This window comes from Colias croceus, chromosome 24 (assembly GCF_905220415.1).
Source record: "Colias croceus chromosome 24, ilColCroc2.1".
NCBI lineage: Eukaryota > Metazoa > Arthropoda > Insecta > Lepidoptera > Pieridae > Colias > Colias croceus.
Window position 1 is genome coordinate 5,628,589 of NC_059560.1, and position 27,216 is coordinate 5,655,804.

Sequence of the window (27,216 nt, forward strand, 5' to 3'; positions counted from 1 at the left end):
GGAAGATTTCCCCACCATAAAAAAAAGGTACTGTTGGCACCTACAAGCAATTATCAATTTGAAGGATTGATATTTTTCTAATAATATCTATGAAAATTGGAAGGATTTAAAAATAACTAGCTTTTCGCCCGCGGCTTCGCCCGCGTTTTCAAAGAAAAACCCGTTCCCGTAGGATTTCCGGGATAAAACCTATCCTATGTCCTTTCTCGGGTATCAAAATATCTCTATACCAAATTTCATGCAAATTGGTTCAGTAGTTAAGGCGTGATTGAGTAACAGACAGACAGACAGACAGAGTTACTTTCGCATTTATAATATTAGTATGGATTTAAAACGAGGTTCATACGTTTAAATTGTCTGCTTATGGTATCGTTATAAATTATAATCATATATTACTAAAAATCATATTACATGTATTGTAAATAGTCACTTCATTTTTTGTAAAAAGGATTTAAACCAAAAATATCATCCTCACTAAAAATGAAAGCAATCATAAAAATAAAGGAACAATGTTGACTCGATAGTTTATTACTATGGCGTCAGTGCCGGGCCCTGTACAGAAATAAACAAGATTGTAATTGGTGATGAAGGGAACTTTAGGGCTTATTGAAGTGTAATAACTGACCCTATCTAGGTCACTTATTACTACTGTATCTTAGCTTTCCGTCCGCGGCTTCGCCCGCGTTTTTAAAGAAAAACCCACATAGTTCCCGTTCCCGTGGGATTTCCGGGATTAAACCTATCCTATATGTTAATCCAAGTTACCCTCTATATGTGTGCTAAATTTCATTGTAATAGGTTCAGTAGTATTTGCGTGAAAGAGTAACAAACACACACATACACATCCATCCTCACAAACTTTCGCATTTATAATATTAAGTAGGATAGGATAGCATGATTCACTATACACCGTGCTGGGGACGGGCCGTGCCGGAGCAAGGAAACAAATGAAACAATATCCATACATATTTAAAAACCGTGTCCCGTCTGAGCCACTTTCAACAGTAATCACTTCATACAAAAAGTATACAATAATGTTTGATCGAGCCCCGGACGGGGCACGGCCCGATAGCACACGGTGTAGCGTAAATCATGCTTAATAAAGACTGACCTAGATAATATTAAGATGTGGTACACTGGATGTAATACTGCTTTAAGGCATAATAGACATGCCTTAAAACAGTATTACTTGCAAAGTGTAAAAATAACACTGCTATTGGTCTTCTAGCGCCATCACTTTTCCACCTGGTAATTAATGTAGGCTTGTAAGGCCCAAGACTTTTCTCTTTTATAAAATACTAGCTGTCCCGGTAAACGTTGTTCTGCCTTACTCTTCATCATTTAGGGGTATGAAAAATAGATGTTGGCCGATTCTCAGAATATATATATGGCCGATATGCACAGAAAATTTCATGAGAATCGGTCCAGCCGTTTTGGAGGAGTATGATAACTAACATTGAGAGAATTTTATATAATTATTAGATAAGGTTACGATACTTTTCGCCCGCTTCGCTCGCTTTGTCTAGCTAAACAAATTATCTACTAAAACTCTTCTCGTGAACCACGGTATTCATTGGTAAAAGCAAAATGAAAATCTTGTACAGAATTTTTTGAGTTAATCCCGAACATCATCATCAGTTTTCAATAGTATGATACTGTATGAGAGCAGCTGTAACATAGGCATACTATTTACAAAATTAAAGCCCGTATCATCACAACTTTTATATATATCTACCTAACTATGCATAAGTTCACACACATTTCCGCACATATTGGCCCAGCTTGCAAAGCTATCGGAATGAAAAGACTCCGCTCCCAAAATAGTATTTTTCATTTACATAATTTTCATCTATGTGTCTTAAAGCCGAGTATTTCTGGTTTGTTGAAGTGAAAACTTCTTTAGCGGCGTTGGGTATAAAATCTTAAACTCGCGTCAGGACACGTGGCCTGATCGAAAAAGCGTAAGACGGTTTTTTTTTTAGCTCTTATATTCCATGCGTAACGACCATTCCAAAATATCAAACATGCTGAACGTTAATAATCAAGTTTTCACTTATGCCGGCACTCCCGGAGTGCAACCCGTCTTTTTTTATTGAAAGAATTGTAAGCTTATATTAAACCGCTAACTGCTGAGTTACAGTCGTATAAAAACAATCGTTCATTATGTATAGCCCGCCATGTACAAATAAGGAAGGCTTCTATTGATGATACAATCGTTTATTTTGAGTTCTATCTATCTAAATGTTATTTCATACCTACCAGCTGACTAGCTGTACCCTGCGGTTTGACGTTTCCATTCCTAATTTCACCCAAAAATCAGTGTTGCGGAATAACCGCAAAAACAGACAAACAATATCAGCTTATCGGTTACCTTTGTAACTTCTTTAGGCGCGTTGAGGGTAAAATTGCATCATGGCAATTGCGTCACGTCATTGAGTAAGGTGACGATTTTGGTATCTTTGAATCTTGTCTAAGAAGATTCACTACTGACACGTGTGCTCGGCACACACGCTCTTTTTTATTATTATTTATTATAAATTCTATTTTATATATGGTTTAGTTGTTGAAAACACCTTCAAAATCACTTCTAGTTCTATCTAAACACTCTTTAGTTCAGATTTTTCCCATACTAAAGTCTCAAGCGGTTCAATTGTAACATCGCATCACATGAACGTTCACTTTTGATGATTGCGTAACGAACGGCCGGACAATTGCTTTATTGCGTCGAACCGGCGTATACACACGGGTGTTGTGTTCAGGGAACATTAGCTGCATCTTCTATGCTCAATAAAGTAGACGGATAAATTTTTCGCATCCATGAGATCTTAATTTTTGCATCCATGGGAAACTGAATAAAAATTATTGACCAATAATAGAGATGTTAGTTTTGCTTGAGGAAAAAAATTTTTTGCATCCATAAGAACGAAATTTTTGCATCTATGTGAACCTGAATAAAAATTATTGACCAATAGAAATGTTAGTTTTGCTTGAGAAAAAAATTTCCGGAATCTTAGTTCAATCGGGATAATTTACATAGTTAATTTAACTATAATATGCCTGTAAAAGACTGTATTTCCCGATATAATTTATTCGTTTCAACCCTGATGCATAAAACACATCATACACTAGACTATAGCTTCACATTTCATACAACAAGAAATAAACTTAGTATTCCGTCTACGTTAACACAGCAACCAAATTTTCCCGTTCAGCCTCCAATAGCTTATCAGAAACAGAATAATGTTGGACAATAGCCAGAAATGATAATGTTCGAAATTACATCAATATGCAGAGTAGGCACTAGCTTTAATATTTGCTAGTTATAGAGTAACTTTTGCAACTTTATTTTCATGACCTAGTATTTCAACGTTTGAAAATAGAAATGTAGATTTGCTAAATGTTAGCGAATTTGATATGGATAAAACTTTAGTTGATGAAAACAAAGTGGTGTTACATAAGCATTAGAGATATTTAATGTTGATTTTTTAAATAAAACAATTGAAAATATTATCATTTATTTAACACAGTTGTAACGACGAAGGAAATCTTACAACTACTCAAAGAAAATAACAGAGTAGGTACAACTTATTTGGCGGCCTTATCACTTTTTAGGAATCACAGAGAAAACCCACAAACTTCTGAAAAAAGACGAAATATTGATGTCATCGGTTCATCTAAATACAAATAAGACGCCTCTTAAGATACTTTGTAATGGCCACCCATTAGGCCACAATAAGCATGACCAAATCATTAAATAACAAGAAGAAATCCATTTAAATTCGCGACGCGATCAAGCCGTGTGTGTCCACAATACACGATCGATGACCGACTTGAATATGTTATCAGTTCCCTTTAAGGATGGCACGTCCGCACTCCCGTATTTACTTGTTAACCACTAACCATTTTATTCAGTTGCTTTTACTCTTTAAGAATGTCTGAGGATTAATCAATTTCATTCTCTGGTCAAGGATACAACGCATGTTGTTGTCTGCAGAATGTTTGCACTGGATTCAAAACACCGACAAACATACTAATTGTTCTGTAACGAAAACATTTATTCAACGAGGCTTTTTGAAGCGCTTTTGGAACGTCACATTACAAAAATTAATTACCTTATACAGGCTAGCTCAGAATGCCGTTTCCGCAGAGAAGAAATATTGTGTTTTTAGATTAAATAACAGTCAAATTCAAGGTGTAACTCAGTAATAATAGCAAATTTCGTAAATCTTATTCTAAGGGTTCTTACTTCGTAGAATATTCAATTGTCAAAATATCCTGACGATTTATAAAAACTATGGCATGGGTAGATCTTCCTAAAACTTTTGCAAAGTCACTATTCCCTCTGTACCTCTAGGTATACATATCTAAGGATCTACGCACATGATTAGCGAACGCAAAATGAAACATCGCCACTCAATTTTGACTTCTGAGTAAAATTGTACATCAGATAATCTATTGCATTATTAAAGCAGAATTTCTCTGTAATATTTCGTACAAATTGAAGCTAAATTGCGTCGCATTTAGCCGGTAATGGCTACGCATTTCAACCCCCGTCCCTGGAGCTATCCTCATTATGTATTCATTATCAAGTTAGTGACGTCATCCAAGTTTGTTTCGATCAACGTATCTTTGGTATCAATATTGATGCAGATTTAAATATAGTCCGCAGATTATTGGGTTAGAAACTTAATCACTACAGTTAGTATCGATAATCAAGTCCTGCTGTATCTAAATTTGCTACACAATACATAATATATACTACATCTAACGTTACGTGTTTGTAATATAATTGTCTTTGTTGATTTGTCCTCCAGTGATAATTACATTCTCTATTTTATGTACTTAGACATTGTTGATACTGTAGCTTTCGTAAATGTCGAGTTCTGTCAATCATGTAAATTGTTCCCATAAATAAACGAAATTATCCCAAAATGCAAATGCTCTGGCAGACAACACTAACTTGACAAGTAAGTCAAGAGGGCCCGAACATGGAATAACGGAAGACTAGATTCGTTATGTTAATTCTTGATTACATAAAACAGTGTCTACACAAATACGATTCTAGATAGTTCCCTAATTAAAGGATCTTGCTGAGAGTCAAGATAATTAAAAGGAATTTCAATACTGTTTTCATTTAGTATCTTAAATAACACGCTTCTTAATAGAACGTACTAATTACACCATATTGATCATTCCTGTAACTCATATTTTAGTGTCACGGCTTTGATGTCAATTAATTGAGACTAGTCAACAGACATGTTGTTTTAATGGAAATTTCATGCGACTGAAGTGGTTCTTAACGTTGTTAATTATGCAAATTTTATCTGAATACGAGAATGAAGTAATGAATGTTTGCACGTATCAACGCTTTAATCTGTGAAGATTAGTTTCTGTGACCATTTCACAGCGGTTTATATTTAACGACTTACACTTTGTCAAATGTGGAAAGAGATGAATGATGTTATTCTCGACGTTGTATTTAATGAACTAGCGGCTTCTAGACCATATAAATCATCAACCCAAATCTCAAGAGGGTTGCCAACTCTAGCAATTTCAATGAAATATATCGCATGTCGTAAAGTTACGTTGGCACAGGATTACGTTACCAGATTTGGATCTTTTCAAAATGAAATGAAGGGATCAACCCTTTTCAAACGTAGTATTGGGTGTTGGGGCTTAATACCGTGTTATATTACACTTTTCTTACGTAAAATTTTACCAAAATCGGTCACAACAATGCTTATTCTATTTTATTCACTATGCGACTGTGTCTTTTACTGAAATATAAATGTAGACATTCCTAAGCGTCTCTCTTTGATTAAATTTTCTATTCGCCCAGTCGTTGTTTATTCTGTTTCCTAAATTGGCTTAAATTTGAGAAGTCTGGTTTTTATGCAATCTTCTCGTTTTTTGCATAGCTATTTATTTATTTACATATATCTTATTTTTTAAATCAGAGACAAATGGATATTAAACAATCACATCTATCTTAATATTATTATATTATAAAATAATTTAATTTAAACATATCGGTAAAATCTTATCTCGTCAACTGTGATACGATAACTGCTATACATAAATAAATATATTCTTGTATAAATTGATTTAAACGGGAAGTAAGTGACGTGAAAATAAATATGATATTACCAAATTATCCTCCTTTCATCAATATCTCCGGAAATAATTTTAATCTATAACCATACGAACAATACCTTCAAATTTATCTTCGTTTTTCTGTATCAGATATTACAGAGATAATCAAACGAGATTATATTCTTACAAATATTTTTTTTTCATTACAGGTAAACAGCTCTCTAAGTTTGGATACGTAGAAATGTCAGCCGTTAGCAGCGAAGTTATTCACATACAGAAAGAGAAGCACTAAATTGGCGATGACTTCTGAAAAGCCTGTAGACGTAGTTGAAAATGCAAACGTAAAGAACACAGCAAAGTATCCAGAAGTGAACATTGAGAATAACAAGACAGACAAAGGCGAAGATTGCAAACAGAGAACACATACGCTTATGCAACTAGTTTACGAGATTCCAGATGAAATAAAGCCAAATAAAAACAGCACCATGCTCAAAGAGGCCCCACCGATTACAATTGTAGAGATCACGGAACAGAATGGTTGTGAATCAGAGCTAGATAGTGCGAGACAATGTGATAGTGATTACTTTAAAAGATCTAGTCCAGAATTAGGCAATAAGGTCGTATACGACGTTTTAGCTACTAATGAACTAATAATGCAATGCGCTGAAGACTTTAAGGGAGTTTTAGAGAGTTCTTCGCCGGACGATTGTACGGATGAAGATTTGGAAGAATTGAAGAGGTTGTTAGAGAGTAAGCCGAAGTTGTTGGAGAAGTATGTTAGGGAGTGTGCGTCGACGGAGGAGGTTAATCGGCTGCATACTGTGACTTCTTGTGGACCTCTGTCTCCGAGGCCACGGCATGAAGCTAGGAGTACATCGGTGACGTCAGATCTGTTTCAACTATGGCTGTCGTCGTCTCCCGTAAAGGTGAGCAAATTTTATTATGTCATACATTTTGGATCTATTTAAAGTAGCAGTTGGCGTTTAGACGCGAATTTTCGAGTTAATATTAACACGGATTTCAATTATGTTTACAAATTTTTGATGTTTGCCAATGGTTTGCCAAACATTGATTTTCGAATAAATATATTTTATATTTTGTAAAAGTAATAAAACTTATATACCTACGTAATTTAATATACATACATATTTCATTAATAAAATTCAAAATCCATACTAATATTATAAATGCGAAAGTAACTCTGTCTGTCTGTCTGTCTGTTACTCAATCACGCCTTAACTACTGAAGCAATTTGCATGAAATTTGGTATAGATATATTTTGATACCCGAGAAAGGACATAGGCTACTTTTTATCCCGGGAAATAGGAAAGGTTTTATGCGGCAATCCCACGGGAACGGGAACTATGCGGGTTTTTCTTTGACTGCGCGGGCGAAGCTGCGGGTGGAAAGCTAGTTGATTATAAAACTAGCCTTTCATAATAATTAATTTCATCAATCAAAAGCTGAAAGCGATGTCATGATAAAACAGGGTCGGTTAATTTTCCTCTTAGATTAATTGCCCAATATTTTATGTTATCCTCCTCACTGAACTTGTACTACCTATAGAACATAAAAATACAAAAAATCTTGCGAGTTAAATATCCACGTCACGTCAAATAAAAACCCCTAGCGACATCTATTGAAGATTATTGTAGGTATAGAAAAATATTTGACAGCTCAACTGAAGGTCAATTCTGCCAAAATGGCTTCGAGATCCAGACGTGTCGAGCCGCGCTCGGGCATTGGTAAGTTCAATCTTTCTGAATCTTATAAAAATGTTGCTATTTCTATCAAAACTTATTCAAATTACGTTTTCGAATAGCAGATTTAGTTTGATTTGTCAATATTTACGCGAATTCTGCCATGATTTTCTTTTCATTGGGGATAAAAATTATATGTCCTGTATTTAGGAATCATGCAGACTGCTACTTTTGAAATAATATTGTTATGTCCTGTGTATAGGTACCTGTAAGGGAATTATGTAAATAATATTTTATTTGATATTTGTTTTAGCCTGTTCTGACGATACCGTGCTAGCATTACTAGAAGAATCTGATGTCGATTTTAGCAGCGACGATGATACCCAAGATCCCACATATAATGAACCCACGGAAATGGCTACACAAGAGCGTCGAAGGTATGATTCTAGTGATTCTTCTGTAAATTCAGACTCCCATGATGTTGTTGAGCCACCATCGCCGGCTTTATCGAGTGGATCTATAATACGCCAGGCCACTGGCTCTGGTTTACGCCGAGCAAGATCTTCTCGTCGCCCTCGAAGGTCAGCTCAGCCAACCTACAGACAAATACCGTCTCAATCTCAACCTGATGTTGTGGATTTATGGACTGGAAATTTTGAACCTCTCGAAATAAATCTATACGAACCAACATACGTGCCAAATTTCGACCATGGATGGTCATACGAACAGTTCTTTGAACGTTATATAGATGAACAAATACTTATAAAAATTGTAGATTGTACAAACAGAACAGCAGTTCATGTAAAAGGCAGGTCACTTGGTCTTACAATTAAGGAATTAAAAGTTTATATTGGAGTGACAATGATTATGGCTTCATTGCAATATCCTCAAATAGACATGTATTGGTCGTCTAAATGGAAACAGCCTATCATTACCTCAGCTATGACACGTCTGCGTTTTTACGCAATTAGAACGTCGTTAAAAGTGGTTTATGATCTTGATGTTACCGCCGAAGAGCGTCAAAAAGACAAGATTTGGAAAGTGCGTCCCCTTTTCGAGAAAGTACGACAAGGATGTTTAGTTCAACCTCGCACAGCAAAAATGTCTATTGATGAAATGATCATTCCGTTTACTGGTCAATGTTGTATTCGTCAATATAACCCTAACAAACCTAATCCCTTAGGGTTAAAAGTATTTGTTTTAGCAACGCCTCAGGGAATGGTTATAGATTTCGAGATATATCAAGGAGACACAACTTTTCCAGAAATTAGACAGATGGGTTTTGGTCTTGGAGAAGCAGCTATTCTTCGGCTGACCGAAGCACTTGTCCCTGGTCACCACATCTTTTTTGATCGCTATTTTACCACTATCAAATTGTGTGATGAATTATTGAATAAAGGTTTTCACGCGACTGGAACAATTATGAGAAACCGATTGCCCAAAAACTGTATGATGGAAGAAGATAAGATTTTTATGAAAAAGCAACGTGGTTATTGCGAAATAAAAACACGAGCAGATGGCAAGATGGCAGTGACACGTTGGATGGACAATAAGCTCGTCGTGATGTTGTCAACGCGTTTATCTAATACACATGCAGATGAGTGTGAAAGATGGTCGAAGAAAAACAAAGTGTATGAACGTGTAAGACGCCCCGAAGTTATCAAAGAATATAACGAAAATATGGGGGGTGTAGATTTAGTTGATAGAATGCTAGCTGTATGCCCTTCACGTAACAGAACAAAAAAGTGGACAATACGAGTAATATCTCATATGATAGACTTGGCTGTTGCTAACTCATACCTTCAGTTCAAACAGAGAGAGAAGAAAAAAGGCGTTAAAAACGTTATAGGCATTCGTGAATTTAAGATGGAACTTGGTGAAAAGTTGATTGCTGATAACTTAGATTCTACAGATACAGATGACCCTGCTGATGAGTTCGAAGAACTTTTACCAAAGCACAAGAAACGTAAGACTACTATAGTTCCTTTACCAACCAAAGCTATTCGTCAAAAAAAAGCTAATCACATGCCACAACACAGCTCAAAGCAAAATAGATGCAGAAATGAGGGTTGTTATAAAAAAACTACAGTTACCTGCAAAAAATGTGCTGTGTATTTATGTTTCACGGCTCAGAGAAATTGTTTTGAAGCTTTTCATAATCCATAATTATTATATAGCTACGCAAATGGCGTCAATTTTGATTGTATGCTAGATAGGATTCTATAACTGTTGATGACTGATTTATTGAGACTGATTTTATGTACAATTATCAATAAGTAATGTTATAAAAATATTATCTGTTCAAAATAAATAACGAAAAAGTTAAGTTTAAAGTTTAATAATATGTTTTTTCAATAAAAAATTGAGTACTTTATAGGCTTATCTTATTTCATTACACAATAATATACTCACATTGGCTGTAATTGTCTTGTATGCAGAACATAAAATAGTCCTGAAAATATAAGTAGCCTGCATCTGTCCTAGTGGCAGGACATAAGGAAAAACTCTTTGTTACAGGAATAGATTTTTTTCAGTTAAAAAGTAACCCCTAAACAGCTTAAATCCTGAATATGAATTGAATCTGACATAAAAAGTGGTCCCTGTAGTGAGGAGGTTATAATAAAATTGCAACAGGTCGATATAATATCTATAGAAAAGCTGGTATGTGTAATCTTTATTTTTATTAGACCAAAAGCCATCAAAGCGAAAAAAATTTTATGGTATTTATTGCCGATGTATGAAAATTTAAAGTTCCTTTGTTACTTATAGAACTTACTAGCTTTCCGCCCGCGGCTTCGCCCGCGTTTTCAAAGAATTCCGGGATACAACCTATCTGTGTTAATCCAAGTTACCCTCTATATGTGTGCTAAATTTCATTGTAATCGGTTCAGTAGTATTTGCGTGAAAAAGTAACAAACACACACACACACATCCTCACAAACTTTCGCATTTATAATATTAGTGGGATAAATTCTGCAACGATTGAATAGTTTTTTCTCATTTTCCTAATTTCTCCAAACAGTCATAATCTTTGCAATCTTTTCTTATATTCTCAAATAACTGTCTAATCCAGAAAAAATAATGTCTATATGTTGATTTTAATTTCATAAAACTGAACCCGAAATTCGGTCCCCTTATAAATAACGCTGCAAAGTAATAAAGCACCTATTTATATCCAAAGTTATATGAAGTGACGACCTTCTATTTTGTTTATCTTGTCATTGAAGAGAAATTATGCTCACAACGGTATTGAATTTCGTATTCAAGAAGTGTATATTTAGACACGAGCTATCGTTACAATAACATTTCCTATAGCTTTCTTATATTTATGGATTTTCCAAAATTAGATTCTTATAAGGAAAAGATTATTCGCTTCTTTTAACTAAGGAAATTTCCGCTCTCTCTTAATTCTTTTCTTTTCTGTAATGAAATATTTAGGCTTATAAATATGGGTATCGTAAAAGTACTCACTTTTATTAATGACTAGCTTTGCGCCTACGGCTTCGCTCGATTTGTCTAGAACCTAATAAACTTAAACCTTCCTCGAGAATCACTGTATCTATACCTATGTCTTATTCTGGGTCTTCAGCTACCTACACACCAAATTTCATTATAATTGGTTCAGTAGTATTTGCGTGCGAGAGTAACAAACAAACATCCATCCATCCTTCCTTCCTCACAACCTTTCGCATTTATAATATTAGAAGGAATTTTTTTGCCTAAATTTTTCCGTCCAACGAGAAAAACACCTTTCAAGTAAACAACAAGCTACCGCAAAACAAGCGACACGCAGTTCTTTTAAAAGCTAAACAAATGACAAGCAGTTCTATTAAAACAGACAAACCCAATCCACAACATTAGTATCATCACCACTAGCCACCGTGTCCACTTGAAAATCCATTTAATTTATCTCAACGCTCAAGTGTCGAAAAACTACTCGATATCATATCACCCGTCACTTCCACCTATTCAAGTGTAGATAAGGCTTGATAAACAAATCTATTGACCGTATTTGATTGTTAGATTCTGTGACGTTCGCTTCGTTTCGCTTAAGTTATGGTTATGGCATATGGGGTTGTTTGTATTTTTTACTAGCTTTCCTCCAGCGGCTTCGCCCGCGTAGGTACGCGGTTTTTATTTGACTAGGTAGTCAAAGAAAAACCCGCATATTTACTGTAATCCCGTACTGATCCGAGTTCGAGGGGATATATAGTTTGAATAGGCCTTTATTTAGACCGTCTAGCGCCATCACTTTCGCATATTGAAAACTAGCTTTCCACCCGCAGCTTTGCCCGCGCAGTCAAAGAAAAACCCGCATAGTTCCCGTTCCCGTGGGATTTCCGCGATAAAACCTATCCTATTTCCCGGGGTAAAAAGTAGCCTATGTCCTTTCTCGGGTATCAAAATATCTGTATACCAAATTTCATGCAAATTGGTTCAGTAGTTAAGGCGTGATTGAGTAACAGACAGACAGACAGAGTTACTTTCGCATTTATAATATTAGTATGGACTGCTATAGAGAACCCTGATCTATATCATGTAACGTGCTAACCACTATACAATTGATTACAAGAGGGTGGTGGAGGGTGCTCTAGCCCTGTAATCTCTGTATCGAAAACAAACCTTTTATGTACTAGTTTGCGTGATATAAGCAACTAACACACACATGCAAAAGTATAAAGGCGCATGCAATGTCTTGTTAATTGTCTGTTTGCATGAAATCTGAAAGGGAAGGAAGGAACTACCAACAGATAGCTCACATTTTTAAACATATATTTGGTAACTTACTGTTGACTGCACCTTCGCCCGCTTTATTAATTTTATTAAATTTTCATTGAATAAACTGTCATACCCTATTTTATTTCCTTGGAGGTAGAATTTATCAAGAGCCTTTCTTTTACCGGATTATTAAGATTTTCTCTTTTATATGTATAACTTTTTATGTTATAACGCGGCATGTCGACTATCTCACTGATCAATACAAGTCTTCAAACTGTCATCAATCTTTTTTGGATTCATCAAAATCGATTCAGTCGTTTTGCCGTGGAAACTTGTAGACGTACCTAAATACTACAAAGACATTTATACTAGAAGACACCCTTGCAGTTAGAATAATAAACAGATAGATAAATATCTCATTAATATTGACGATAAACCCAATCTATACTTCCATACTAATATTATAAAGAGGAAAGGTTTGTAATTATGTATGTATGTATGGTTTTCACGCATAAACTACTGCACCGATTTCAAAAATTCTTTCACCATTAGAAAGCTGCATCTTCACTTAGCAACATGGGCTAGTTTAATCCCGGAACTCCCACGGGAACGGGAACTATGCGGGTTTTTTGAAAACGCGGGCGAGGCCGCAGGTGGAAAGCTAGTTTTCATACAAAATTGTGACTTTACCGTAACAATTTTGATTTATGTATATTATGATTGCTATCTTTATGTAATGGCTCTATCGCGTGGTCCAATTACTGAATATTTAAAGCACTTTAGCTGTGTAAACCACATGGGAATACACTCATATTATAATTATTGCGTTTCACCTGTCGTTTAACAATACATTTCACTTTATCTTTGATCTGATTGTATGTACCTATGTACGAGTGAGATACATTATATTGCTTTAATAAACAACCAAACTCGGTTGAGCAGTTTATATTATTCATAAACTAATATTATAAATGCGAAAGTTTGTGAGGATGTGTGTGTGTTTGTTACTCTTTTACGCAAATACTACTGAACTGATTACAATGAAATTTAGCACACATACAGAGGGTAAAGGATAGGTTTTATCCCGGAAATCTAATTATGCGGCTTTTTCTCTGAAAACGCGGGTGAAGCCGCGGGCACAAAGCTAGTTATTCATAAACACGATTTATATTTACATAATGTTATCTAAAATCAATTCACTTGGCTGATTCCAGAAGCCTATTCAGGAATTGCCGTATATATCAGTTTCATGACTTGTGTCGTATTTTTCTCCGGTCGTAAAAAGTATATTTTATATGGCCACTTAGATAACTCTCTGAGGAAATTATTTGCGAGAGAAAGCAGGGAAATACATTAAGGCATTATAAATTAAGTTTTCTCTTATTGCAGTTTACTTGAATTCGTCGGAATCGGAATTACGATTTTGTCGAATTATGCTGCTAAATTGAATTGCTTTTTGGCGCGAGAACGGTTTTAGCAATTTGGTTACATTTAATTTTGTCAGTGTTTTATTTAAATTAAATCCGTACTAATAGTATGAATGCGATCATCGTTTTTTTAAATTACAGAGGCTGAAGATTTTTAAAACATTAATTAATAGAGAAAGAAATAAAGTAAGGAAGATTTAAATATAGACTACGCACGTAGACTACTATAGCTACGAAAAAACGTAAAAACGAGTACGTAGCAAGTAACTAAAGTGAAAAATCGCTGTTATTACTTGTTATGTTACTGAAATAATGTACCCTAGGTAATAGAACAACGTCTGTGATCAGCTGGTAAAAATGCACTAAAACAAATGTTACTGTATCAAATGAAAAGGGCACATAAAACTTTTAACTAAACGCGTTTTACAATTTATATCCACCGCTCCACTAATTGGAAACTCAACTCTAGTGCACGCTAAATCTCTTTAAAATTATGTAAGTTTTTACAGAACAATCCAGTTAAAGGGCCGTTGACACAGTTTTTCAAAGATTTCATTCGGTAAATGGATTACATAGAAATCTTTTGATTTACCTTCGTTCATTTCACGGGGCGTTTTTACTTTGAGCTCGGCTTAAAACTATTACGGTGCTCATTATTATACTGCTATTAAAGTGGGCGTTTAAAATGGAAAATGCTTTTTTTTGCTTAGTTTTTATATAAACCTTGAAAGTACATAGCTGTATTGCATTATTAAAACTTTAGACCCATTGTAATCGTAATAACGTCTTCTTTTAACTTTCAGTATTTTTCCGATAATTATTGTACAGATTTTAATAATTAATTGTGTTTATATATATTCCTGTATATACTAAGTATATAGCTGCTGTTCGGAGGTTGAATGGCAATAAAATAAGGTTGAAGAACCCCACATAAAATACAGCTAAAGCCTCATTCATAACATTTGTTGCGAAAATTTGATCATCAGTTGTAAATCAGTTTAAAAATTAATGCGTTGGGAAAAATAAAATTTTAATTGAACGTAGTAGAACGTAGTGAACTAGTCACTAGTCACTAGATAGTATAAAACAAAGTCGCTTTCTCTGTCCCTATTTCCCTTTGTCCCTTTGTATGCTTAAATCTTTAAAACTACGCAACGGATTTTGATGTGATTTTTAGTATATAATTTATTAGGTTTTAGAAAAAGCGGGCGAAGCCGCGGGCGGTAAGCTAGTATAGTTTATACCAATCTTTGTGTTTCCTTTCACATTTTTCACGGGAATTACCCCAAACCGTGGATAGTTTTCCGTGAACATTTTAGCAAATGGTGAACGCATTCACTTAACACTTAACAGCTTTTGAACTACCGCCAAGACATGAAACATCTCTATAATCACGCTCGCTATATTGTTGAATTGATGAATAAATCGGGATTTAAATCGGTTAAAATACTTTTATAGCGTTCGAATAAATAGTTTTAATATTAACTAGCTTTTCGCTCGCGACTTCGCCCACGATTCAAAGAAAAACCCGTTCCTGTAGCTTTCCGGGATAAAACCTATCCTATTTGTTAATCCAAATTGCCCTCTATGTGTGCAAAATTGCATGAAAATCAGTTCATCAGTTTTAGCGTGAAGGAGTAACAAACATTCGCATTTATAATATTATAGTAGCACGAATAAATCAATGTTTACATCCGTTCCTAAAACTTTCCTTTAATTTTCTTGGTGCTGACAGAAAACATCATCTCGTAGGTATTTTTCATACAAAATTGTGTTTCTAAGGATTGTAACAAACGTCAGATTTGGCAGCATTGTCGTCGGAATTAGCATTTCATTCTGATTAAATTCTGATGGCATTTCGGGGTTCGTTTGTGAAACAGCTGTTGGCTTTATATTGCTAATTTCTTTTGGTAACAATTAAATTATGGAGCGTCTATTGTACCTAATTGAATAAAGCCTTTCTTACATTGTGTATATGAAAGTAAACGAAGACACGGTGTAAAATGAAAATGGAAAGAGCAAAGTTCTTTTTGTACGTCGCAAAAAGGTTTAGATAATACGTCTGTTTTTGAAAATAATTTATTTTGACATAATACTTACTATACCATATTTATTTCATATTTAACATCAGGTCAATCCATATTTTATGTAGTAAAAATCATTGTTAATCCCTCAGCCCCCGGAATCACAGACAGAATAGAAAATCTATTGTGTCATGGTCTCATTGGGCCGCATTGACCACCAATGGGTTAAATTTAATAAATAATCATGATTTGCATTTAATAACAAAACAAATAGTAATTTATGAACAGTCTTTCATAATAAAGCCAATATGAGCGTTACGTGTACGGAACCCCAATATAAAAGGACGATACGTTCTTACTAGCTTTTTATATTCTACGTGACACGAATATTAAAGTGAATGAAAATTATTACGCTTTGGAATCAGTGCGGTTGTGTCACGTTTTTATGGTTATTTCTGTATATTCCTCAATATACATGAGTTTAGGTCAACTATTTTCTAGATAATTTGAATTTATCAAATACTTACCTTGATGAAAGAAATCATCGTGAGAAAACCGACATGTGGAAGAATAAAAATTTCGACGACATGTGACAGATGTCACGCTATAATAAGCCGCACTTGGCCAGCGTGGTGGATGGCCTGCACCCTCATAGGAGGCCCCTGTCCCAGCTGTAGGAACTGTATATAGGCTGATGATGATAGTACACACTTACCCGTGACATCTTAGTGCCTACCTAATTGTATTAGTTTCAAAACTGACGGAGTTTCATACAAAGTTAATCCAACACTATTACGTACCTGCTTCGCACCTACGCCTTATTCTAAACTAGGCAAAAGTCCAACTAACTACATACTGGTCTAAGTTAGGTACAGAAAAGTGTATGAAAAAGCTGGTAGGTTTATTATCAAAGTTTGTGTAATTTACATAGATTAGATTGAACCAGGCTTAAGCCACAACAAAAACCTTTCAGTAGTTATTTAATAATCTTCGAAAATAGGTACTGAACTTACAATAGAACTTTCAACTAATCTACAAACAAGACAATAAACTATACGACACATAAATTATTTGCACAGTCATTTTTGTGATTAACACGAACAAACAGACGATAAATAAATAGACTTCCTACTGCAATAAATACCTTATTTAACTCCCTATCTGAATTAGAAGCCTCGATATTGGTTTAAATGGATTGACTGGATAATCTGTTAATCTCCGAGAGGCTTTGAACGTAGCCTTCGTTCGAACTATTTAGATGAAATTAGATGTATTTTTAACTACCTAACGTGTTTGTAGAAAACGTTTTATATAAGAGCACATAGAGTACATAACAGTATATGAAGTTGTTATAAAAGCTCTCTAAACACATTTTTAAACTAAATCGCAATAAATTTAAATCACTTTGTGTACCTACTTAGTAGAAAAGAATGTTTACTTAGTACAATCAAATTTAATTCTATGAAACTGTCAGTTTAGTAGATAGTTAAACGCGAGTGAAGTCGCACCCAAAAAGCGTCTAAACATATTATACGTGCTAATTCACATCGATTGTGTCTTAATAAACGGTTTCATCTTCTTAATATATATAAATCTCGTGTCACAATGTTTGTCCTCAATGGACTCCTAAACCACTTAACCGATTATAATAAAATTCGCATAGCATGTGCAGTTCGATCCAACTTGAGAGATAGGATAGTTTAAATCTCAAATCGTTTTAGAGAAAGCGGGCGAAGCCGCGGGCGGTAAGCTAGTATTGTTATACGGAAACATTAATTTATCGGATCGGATCTCTGATGATCTTCCGTCCCATTGGACTATGAGTGACGACTATAATCTTCTTTCTCTTAATTCTCGTGTCACAATGTTAGTTACCATACTCCTCCGGGCTCTGAGGTGGCTAGACCAATTCTCATGAATTTTGTTTGCCTATTAGGTACATCTGGGACTCGGCCAACATCTATTTTTCATACCCCTCAGTGAAAAGTTTGCCGGGACCTCTAGTACAATAATATAGGTCGCTAATGACGTGTTTTATAATACCAATAGTGAATCCTTACAGTTCAATAATCAGAATATACCATATTAATATCATACTTTTAACAGCATGAAAATCGTGAATTTACTTACATTTTAGGGCTGATTTTTCAATCCTTGGTTAAAACTTATTCATCGAATAACGTATTAAACAACCAGTTCAAAAATGTATTCTTATTGTCCGTATTTGACAGTTTTCAGGTGACATTTTAAAATGTTCGTGTAATACTTTATTGGACGGATAAATTTTAACCAAGGATTGAAAAATCGGCCCTTAGTATATTAACACGCATAGGTATTAGCTTCACCTGTATGTTTGTATGTAACCGACCCCTTCAGACTTTGACCCACTTTAAACGTACAGATTTAATTCAAACTGTGTACACTTATCAAGCATCGGTTAGAATATGGTTACAATACAATAATTTCATGAGTTTATCTTATTATCCTTATAAAAATAACCAAGACGTTGTAACGACGGATAGTTTTTTCAAACTATTTTTATTGAGAATTCTTTTTCTACCAATATTTATTTTATATAATTCGATGCTTTAAAATTTATCATTTGAAAAGCATTGAATGCTATTAAAACTAAATATTTTTATTTATTCTAAGCTATGTAACAAATGGCTCGGAGATGCGATATCTAAAATTCGTTGAGAAAACTTTTAATACACTTTTGAGACATTTCCATTTCAAAGTTAGATTAGATATGTTTTTGAATAACAGTCTCTATCTAGTCTAAAATGCTTAAGAAAAGTGGATCAGGGAAACAGATTTGAAATGCATTTGCCCTGTTTCTGAGTTTACTATATCTATAATATAAAAATGAATCCCAAAATGTGTTGGTAAGCGCATAACTTGAGAACGGCTGAACCGATTTCGTTAATTCTTTTTTTAATATATTCCTTGAAGTACGAGGATGGTTCTTATGTAGAGAAAACGTAAACATGTACCACGGGCGAAGCCGGGGCGGACCGCTAGTTTTAAATATAATCAGAGGTATTTGAGTCCTATTTTTTATATCAATTACAAATTGAATCAAAAAACCAACGAAGTGTAATATTATAGTTTTAAGATTTATGTGCATGTTTATTTCTTGTAATGAGTAATTATAGTTTTCTACTTACGTTACTTTTCATCCACAGTGTTTTATTTTGGATGAATATTTTCTAGCAAAAAGCCACCGTTTATACATCTTTATACTAAACTAATAAATATAAAGAAGGTCGTGTTTGTGTACTCCTACACAATATATCAAAGTCGACACCAATTTACGTTCAAATCGTTCAATTAAATATGAACCGACGTTACGCCTACAAAAGTCGTAAGCTGAAATCTCGTGATCATAATATGTCACGCTATATTGTGGCATCTTGAAAAATGTCGCCGTAATCTCAACTTGGAGGCGTTTCACTGAATAACGTCAGCGTTTTCGTTGTAAATTCTCATAACATTTCTTAAAGCTTTGCTTATTTTTAGACTTCAGCTTTAGGGGATGTGTGTGTGTGTTATATTTATTACATCTTTGCGTATGTTTTGGGGATGTGTGTGTGTTTGTTTTGTTTTTAAATCTCTGCATTTCTGCGTAATATTTAGGGGATATGTGTATGTGTGTGTTTTGTTTCTTGTGTCTTTGCGTACCTATTTGTGATTGTGTGATACTTGGTAGGAATGTGTTTTTGTTGTATTGGTATTGAAGGCTTAATTTGGATGGAAGGATTTAAAAGATTTTATGTTTCGTTTACTCATAATATAAGACTAGACCTACTAGTCTTACTAGGTACCTACCTTGTTAACGAATATAATATATCTACGTTCTGTATTTAAAGAATAATAAAATATACCTAGATAGTATCACAGTTGACAGATATATAGGTACTACGTACATACAGTTAGGAAACTAAGCCCCTGCGATGAAATTATGACGTATAACTATAGGGCTGTTACCTTTTTGATATTTAACCGACTTCAAAAATGGAGGAGGTTATCAATTCGGCCTGTATATTTCTGTTTGCTTTTTTTCACAGTTGACTTTGTGGTAATTTTGAGATTAAAACCCGTTAAAATTAAAAAATGGTTTAGCCTAAATATGAATTTACAAGAAGAAACAATCTCAATAAAATATATACCTTGTAAAAGTAAATAGGTACGTTTTTTTCAGTGCTATATTTCGATATCTTGTCTTTTTTGGACGCCGAAGGCTATTTTAATGTAGGTACCTACCTAAATTATTTATAATGCTTGATATTTGTATGATACATATAAGTATTCAATAATTATTTTAAATCAGAATTAACAATACTTGTATGTAGGTATACCTACTAAATTATTTTTAAAACGATAAATAAAATTAAATTAAAAAACACAAAATATGCAAAAATAAATTAAAATTATTATTATACGAACATAGAACCTCCTTTTATATAATCTTTTTGTTTTAGGATGAAAAAGAAAATAGTTTGACAGGCTTAGTGCTTGACAAAGTGGTAAAGTCACGTATCGATAAAAATACAATAATTATTATAATATCTATCTTTTTCTTCCCTAATATTTACGTAATTATGCACATAAATTTAAACAAGATTTTTTAAGGTTTCCATTTTTAGGGTTCCGTAGCCAAAATGGCAAAAACGGAACCCTTATAGTTTCGTCATGTCCGTCTGTCCGTCTGTCCGTCTGTCCGTCTGTCACAGCCGATTTACTCGGAAACTATAAGTACTACAGTGATGAAATTTGATGGGAATATGTGTTGTATGAACCGCTACAAAAATATGACACTAAATAGTAAAAAAAAGAATTGGGGGTGGGGCCCCCCATACATGTAACTGAGGGATGAAATTTTTTTTTTCGATGTACATACCCGTGTGGGGTATCAATGGAAAGGTCTTTTAAAATGATATAAAGTTTTCTAAAAAACATTTTTCTTAAAGTGAACGGTTTTTGAGATATCAGCTCTCAAAGTCGTAAAAAGTATGTCCCCCCCCCTCTATTTTTATAACTACGGGGTATAAAATTCTAAAAAAAATAGAGGTGATGCATGCTAATTAACTCTTTCAACGATTTTTGGTTTGATCAAAGTATCTCTTATAGTTTTTGAGATAGGTTGATTTAACTGTAATTTTGGTTAAGTTATTGTGCTTACACTGAAAACGATGGCTGAACCTTATAAGATAGATCAAAAAATATACTACAGTATTGTACACCTTTAAAAATCCGCGATGATATAAGTTTATTATATTTGCTGCTACGGAACCCTTTGTGCGCGAGCCCGACTCGCACTTGGCCGGTTTTTTAGATTTTCGTGCTCTTCTAGATTGCGTAAAAAATAGATGCGGTCTTTAAACAGACTGGACTCCTAATATGTACTATTTGTAGCTATCATTTTGGTAGAAAATATGTCAACATAATTTAAAACTCATACTGCCATATCTATAGAAATTAAAAAATAGTCTCTTTTTAACTTGTAGTCAGATACGATACAGATATATATTTATTGAAAGGGCTACAAACTGAAACAATCGATATTTATTTAATGTGAAATAACCTCCTTTTATATAACCTTTTTGTTTTAGGATGAAAAAGAAAATAGTTTGACAGGCTTAGTGCTTGACAAAGTGGTAAAGTCACGTATCGATAAAAATACAATAATTATTATAATATCTATCTTTTTCTTCCCTAATATTTACGTAATTATGCACATAAATTTAAACAAGATTTTTTAAGGTTTCCATTTTTTAGATTTTCGTGCTCTTCTAGATTGCGTAAAAAATAGATGCGGTCTTTAAACAGACTGGACTCCTAATATGTACTATTTGTAGCTGTCATTTTGGTAGAAAATATGTCAACATAATTTAAAACTCATACTGCCATATCTATAGAAATTAAAAAATAGTCTCTTTTTAACTTGTAGTCAGATACGATACAGATATATATTTATTGAAAGGGCTACAAACTGAAACAATCGATATTTATTTAATGTGAAATGACATCACTTTAAACTTTTTTCCATACTATATTCAAAATCTGTGGATGTGTCACCCGCTACTATCGATCCCCCTCAATACCCTCGAAAACACGCTTTATGGGGGGGGGGGAGCCATTTCGAACATTTTGTATGAAGTTTCCTTACTGTATGTATCTGTATATTGTGATAGTATGTTTATCAATTACCTACACATAACTACCGTATTTAGTTTTCCCAATAATTGCTATTAAAAATACTGAAAATTTTGTTAACTTCCAGAGGTCCAGGTCTCCCAGCAGTTCAGCGCAAAGGCAGCTGGATGAAGCGGACCTGTTCATGGACCTTATCAAGGATGTAGCCAATGAATTGGATATTGATGTTCTTTGTCATAAGGTAAGTTAAATTATGTTGTTTTTTAATAAGGCTAATGAAGAAAAGAATGAATGAAAGAAATAACATTTATGCCGTTTTTACCCACATTAATGCTACGTTCCTACTACTCTTTGCTTATAAATGGGCTATGTTATACTGAAAGAATTTTTAAAGTCGGACGCATAGTCACTGAGGTTGGCGCAATCACACAAACAAACTCTTCAGCTTTATAGTACAAGTACTTTATTATTCCTAACTATGATTTTTGAATCAACATTATATTATTATGATGAAGGAAATTTTCAGTCAAAAAAATACCGAGCACCAAATTCGTTGATTAAAATTGTAGGTAACCCTTTAAGAAGTTTCCTCAAAAAGTACTGATAGTAAATAAACTCCTGATCAAGTGGATTGAGTAAATACCTCGTTAGTCAACTGTTAATTTGTTCGGCTCAAGATAGATCGTTAATGCCCTTAGCTAGGCTATTAAAAGAGCATTTGTAATGTTAGTTTTTCTATAGATCTCTTCCTTTTCAGCAGTAATGAAACCTGTCTTAACAAGATACCTTTTATATGGGACTATAGCTGTGCCCCGCGGTTTTACTAGCGTTGCTCCGTTCCATTTGGTCTTAGCGTGATGTTATATAGCATTGCCTTTGTCGATAAATGGCCTACGTCATAGTGAAAAAAATTCAAATAGGACCCGTGGTTCTTGAGATTAGCGCGTTCAAGCGAACAAACAAACTCTTCAGCTTATTAACACGTAGGTATAGATACAGTTGGTAGATACTGTGAAGTTAATACTCCGGACTTTATAATTTCTTAGTTCTTTAAACATGTTACGTTATGTTTTTGTAAAACAAAATCAAAGTTTTGCTACAACTTAACTACAACGTAACTTAAAGCTTACTTGGCCAATGTAACTTAGAGGTCACAAATATGGGGCAACATATACGGTACAATACAGTGTGAACTTAACGTTTCTTTCGTTTGAAGAAACTAGTTTTTCGCATGCAATTTTCTCGATAGAACTTCAATATCGATCGATAACTAATCTTTTTATAAATTCTTTATCTCCAAAGGTTTAATTGGGATAATATATATCTCAGAACCATAAAATCGGTTTAGACTTGCAATACACTATATAGAAAATTATTTTATAAATAGCTGTGCTTCGCGGTTTCACCCGCGTGGCTCTGCTCCTGTTGGTCTAACGTTATGATAGATATTGATAGCCCTCATCGATAAATGGGCTAACACCGAAATATTTTTTTTAATCGGACCAGTACCTAGTTCCTTAGATTAGCGCGTTAAAATAAACAAACAAACAAACTCTTCAGCTTTATAATATTAAGTATAGTTAGATAAAGACTAGTTGTGCCACGCGATTTAACCCTTATTGATATATAGATGGATGAATATGGGCTATCTAATACTGAAAAAAATTTTCAACTAGGACACATAGTTCCCGATATTAGCGCAAGCAAACAAAAAAAAAACTCTTCAGCTTATTACATTAGTACTTATAGATTATGGGTGATATATTATTGCCAGCGCAATAGCAATTGCATCGTGAATATTTCATTGATTACCTTCACAGAATAGGATTAAATATCCGCCTTGGTCTGAACAATCATGTCATTGAAAAACGAACTCTATACTCAAGTACATAGAATACAATTTCCATAATACCGTAACTATATCCATAATTAATAATGTTTACTAAAACTAAATAAAACTCAATTCGGCTGCATAGAACTAGATTCCCGCCCGCGGCTGCGGTCGCTTTGTCTAGAACCTAACAAATTATATACAACTAGCTTTCCGCCTGCGGCTTCTCCCGCTTTGTCTAAAACCTAATAAATAATATACTTTAACCTTCTTCTTGAATCTCTCTATCTAATAAAAAAAACCGCATCAAAATCTGTTGCGTAGTTTTCAAGATTTAAGCATACATAGGGATATAGGAATCTTCTTTGTTTTAGACTGTGTACTTGTAGTGATATACTTAGAATAGAAAATTTTAATAACGTCACGGTAGGTCAAGTCCTTGTAAAGGTCTTTTGAATGAGACGCAAAAAATCCGAATAATAAATGTAAATTACAATACCACGTAACGTACACTTAGCCAAATGAAATTATTCTTTCGAATCTAACATCAGAAGTGGGATCATCCCGTCCATTTGCTGATTAATTCTTTATCTTTGGAATAACTTTGTGAAAAAACAACTTTCCTCAAATCAAATGAATGTTTTTTACACTGGATTCCAGAAAAGTGTTTTACGTTTAATAATAAAACTATCAAGCCACCCCTTCTAGCTATTTAAACAAAGTGGTTGAAAGGAAACTAATAGTTTTTGTTATATAAAGCTAAAAAAGGAGATGTAGAGTTTTTTTGAACTCGGGAACTACTGGTCCGATTTAAAAAATTCTTTCGGTATTAGATAGCCCATTTATCGAAGAAGGTTATATAGTCTACCAATATATCAATACCTGTTAAACCCTTAGGTTAAACCACAGAACATATAAAGAGGTTAGGTTAGGTTATATATATCTATCTATCGGCTATATATCATCACGCTACGACCAACAGGAGTGGGGCCACAGGGGTGAAACCGCGCGGAGCAGCTAGTTTAATATAAAGAATCAAAATCGTTCAGACTTAGAACAATAGCCTACGATACAATGACTAGGTATACTGTAAGCTCCATCCTTCAAGAAGTTAATTGACCTATTTTTAATAATATGATCAACGTATTTTTTTCATCATTCCGTTCTCTTTTCTATTTCCAACAAAGATTTTAAAAATAAATATTCCTTCAGAACGTTTGTCAACTCCGAAATCCTTCAATAATGCAAGGCAGTGCAGCCAACGTTTGGTAACATGCCAGCCCAGAGGCAATTATGTGATGTTTTCTTGGGATTTTCTCATATTTTATGTAATAGGAGATACATTTTATTTTAAAGGTTTGTCTCTTGTGTCCGATGTAGTTAATAATTTAATTTAATATCAAAGAATGCATAAAATATTACGTACGTTTATACTATGCAGATATTATTTAAATAAAAATAAAATAAAATTTCGGCTTGATTGAAAGAATTGACTATTGCAATTAATCTACAAAGTGAAAAATATAATAATATAGTGTTATTCACTGTGATATTTTTTCTTCCCGTGTCAGTGTTTGTATTATTATATGTATAATCTTAATATATATAAATCTCGTGTCACAATGTTTGTCCTCAATGGACTCCTAAACCACTTAACCGATTATAATAAAATTCGCACACCATGTGCAGTTCGATCCAACTTGAGAGATAGGATAGGTTTTATCCCGGAAATCCTACGGAAAAGGGAACTATGAGGGGTTTTCTCTGAAAACGCGGGCGAAGCCGCGGGCGGAAAGCTAGTTTACTATATAAACTAAAATAAATTTACCTAATTTTATCCTCGTATGGTTGAAAGACATACAGTGTCAACTTTAAATCAAATTTAGTTGCAGTGGAGTAAATGCAGCAGCTCTATAAGTTTATTATAGCGAAGTTATTCGGTTTAAAACCCTGTTGAAATACGCAAGGATTTTTATACCTTGCGATACGATATCGTATGACGATTTATAAAGATTGATGATTGTCGAAACATTTAAAACGGATTATAACCAGGATCGACATATCTTCAAAACACTGTATTCGGAACGTATTCCAATAGACTTAGAACTGAAATATTGTAATAAAATGAAAATAACAACAGTAGGTACAGCAAAAATGTGAAAATAATGAAATTAAAATAATTTTAAGTAATTTTCTGGTTAAGAATCGGTTTTCGTTTTAAAAATTCATGTTTCTGTTTTTATTGTTATTCTTGATTGGTATGTACAAATGAAACAACTTATATGTTCCGATATCGAGTCGTTTTCTTTGTCGGATCGTATGCTGTAATGATCCCAAGTTTGCAACTTATACTGCATTGTACGGACATGCTGTTGAGTTTAAATTTATTTTATTATGAAAGACGTTATGTACGTTTAAGTTTATAAAAATTGATGGTATTTTAAAATTTATACTTCCATACAGTTTACTACGTTTTTACGCATAACAGAATATGACGTGTTTTGATAAATAGATAGATGATTTATTACATTCATTTATTACTGTACTACTACTTCTAATAATGACCTATAGATTAAAAAAAATCTGTCTTATAATATTATGTACCTAGCTAAAATAAATAACTATGTATATGTATTTAGTTATAGAGAACATTTTCAAACTTACAAAAGTAAGTAGCTACCTACAAAAAAAATAATTCTCTCAAACACGTTTTCATAACATGTAAAAGGAAAAAAATACTAAGAAACATTGTATAAAAATATTTACACTGTCCTGTTCGGAAAACAAACTCTTTCCAAGAAATCGGAGGCCTACGTAAAATTTTAACGTCCCTGAGAAAATTGGATAATGCTATTCTGTGAAATGGGAACCACGCTTAAGGGTATGTCCGAATTTCGTTGGAAAACATTAACATGGTTACAAATATAAAGTTTAATCTCAAACATTTATTTATTCAAACTTCTTTTAGAAGCACTTTTGATTCGTCATTTATATTTAACATTTAAGTTGAAGAGTTTGTTAGTTAGTTCGCGCTAAGATCAGGAATTCTAAGTTCGAATTGCAAACAATATATAGGTATATTTGTGTTGAATTCCTAAATAAGTCATAGGAGCGGCGCATGAAGAGCGGGAAAAATATTCCTTTTTGGTGGTGTTTCAGCTGGAAAGTCTGTTTATTTAAATGTATTTCTTGTTTTACCACGGATAAGATAAATTCTATTCTAAGTTCTATTCTTTTACAGTGTCCATACTAAAACTAGGTATATT

The 27,216-nt window shown here is 33.8% G+C and overlaps 1 protein-coding gene across 1 annotated transcript in view; it reads left to right on the forward strand.

Annotated features, from left to right (window-relative positions):
* Positions 1–27,216, forward strand: part of LOC123702712 (cGMP-specific 3',5'-cyclic phosphodiesterase-like) — a 67,626-nt gene that overhangs the window by 26,387 nt on the left and 14,023 nt on the right. Inside the window, exons 2-3 of the mRNA XM_045650497.1 lie at positions 6,303–7,019; positions 22,247–22,360. Of these exons, the coding sequence (XP_045506453.1) occupies positions 6,393–7,019; positions 22,247–22,360 (741 nt within the window). The 5' untranslated portion in view covers positions 6,303–6,392. The remainder of the gene's footprint in view (positions 1–6,302; positions 7,020–22,246; positions 22,361–27,216) is intronic.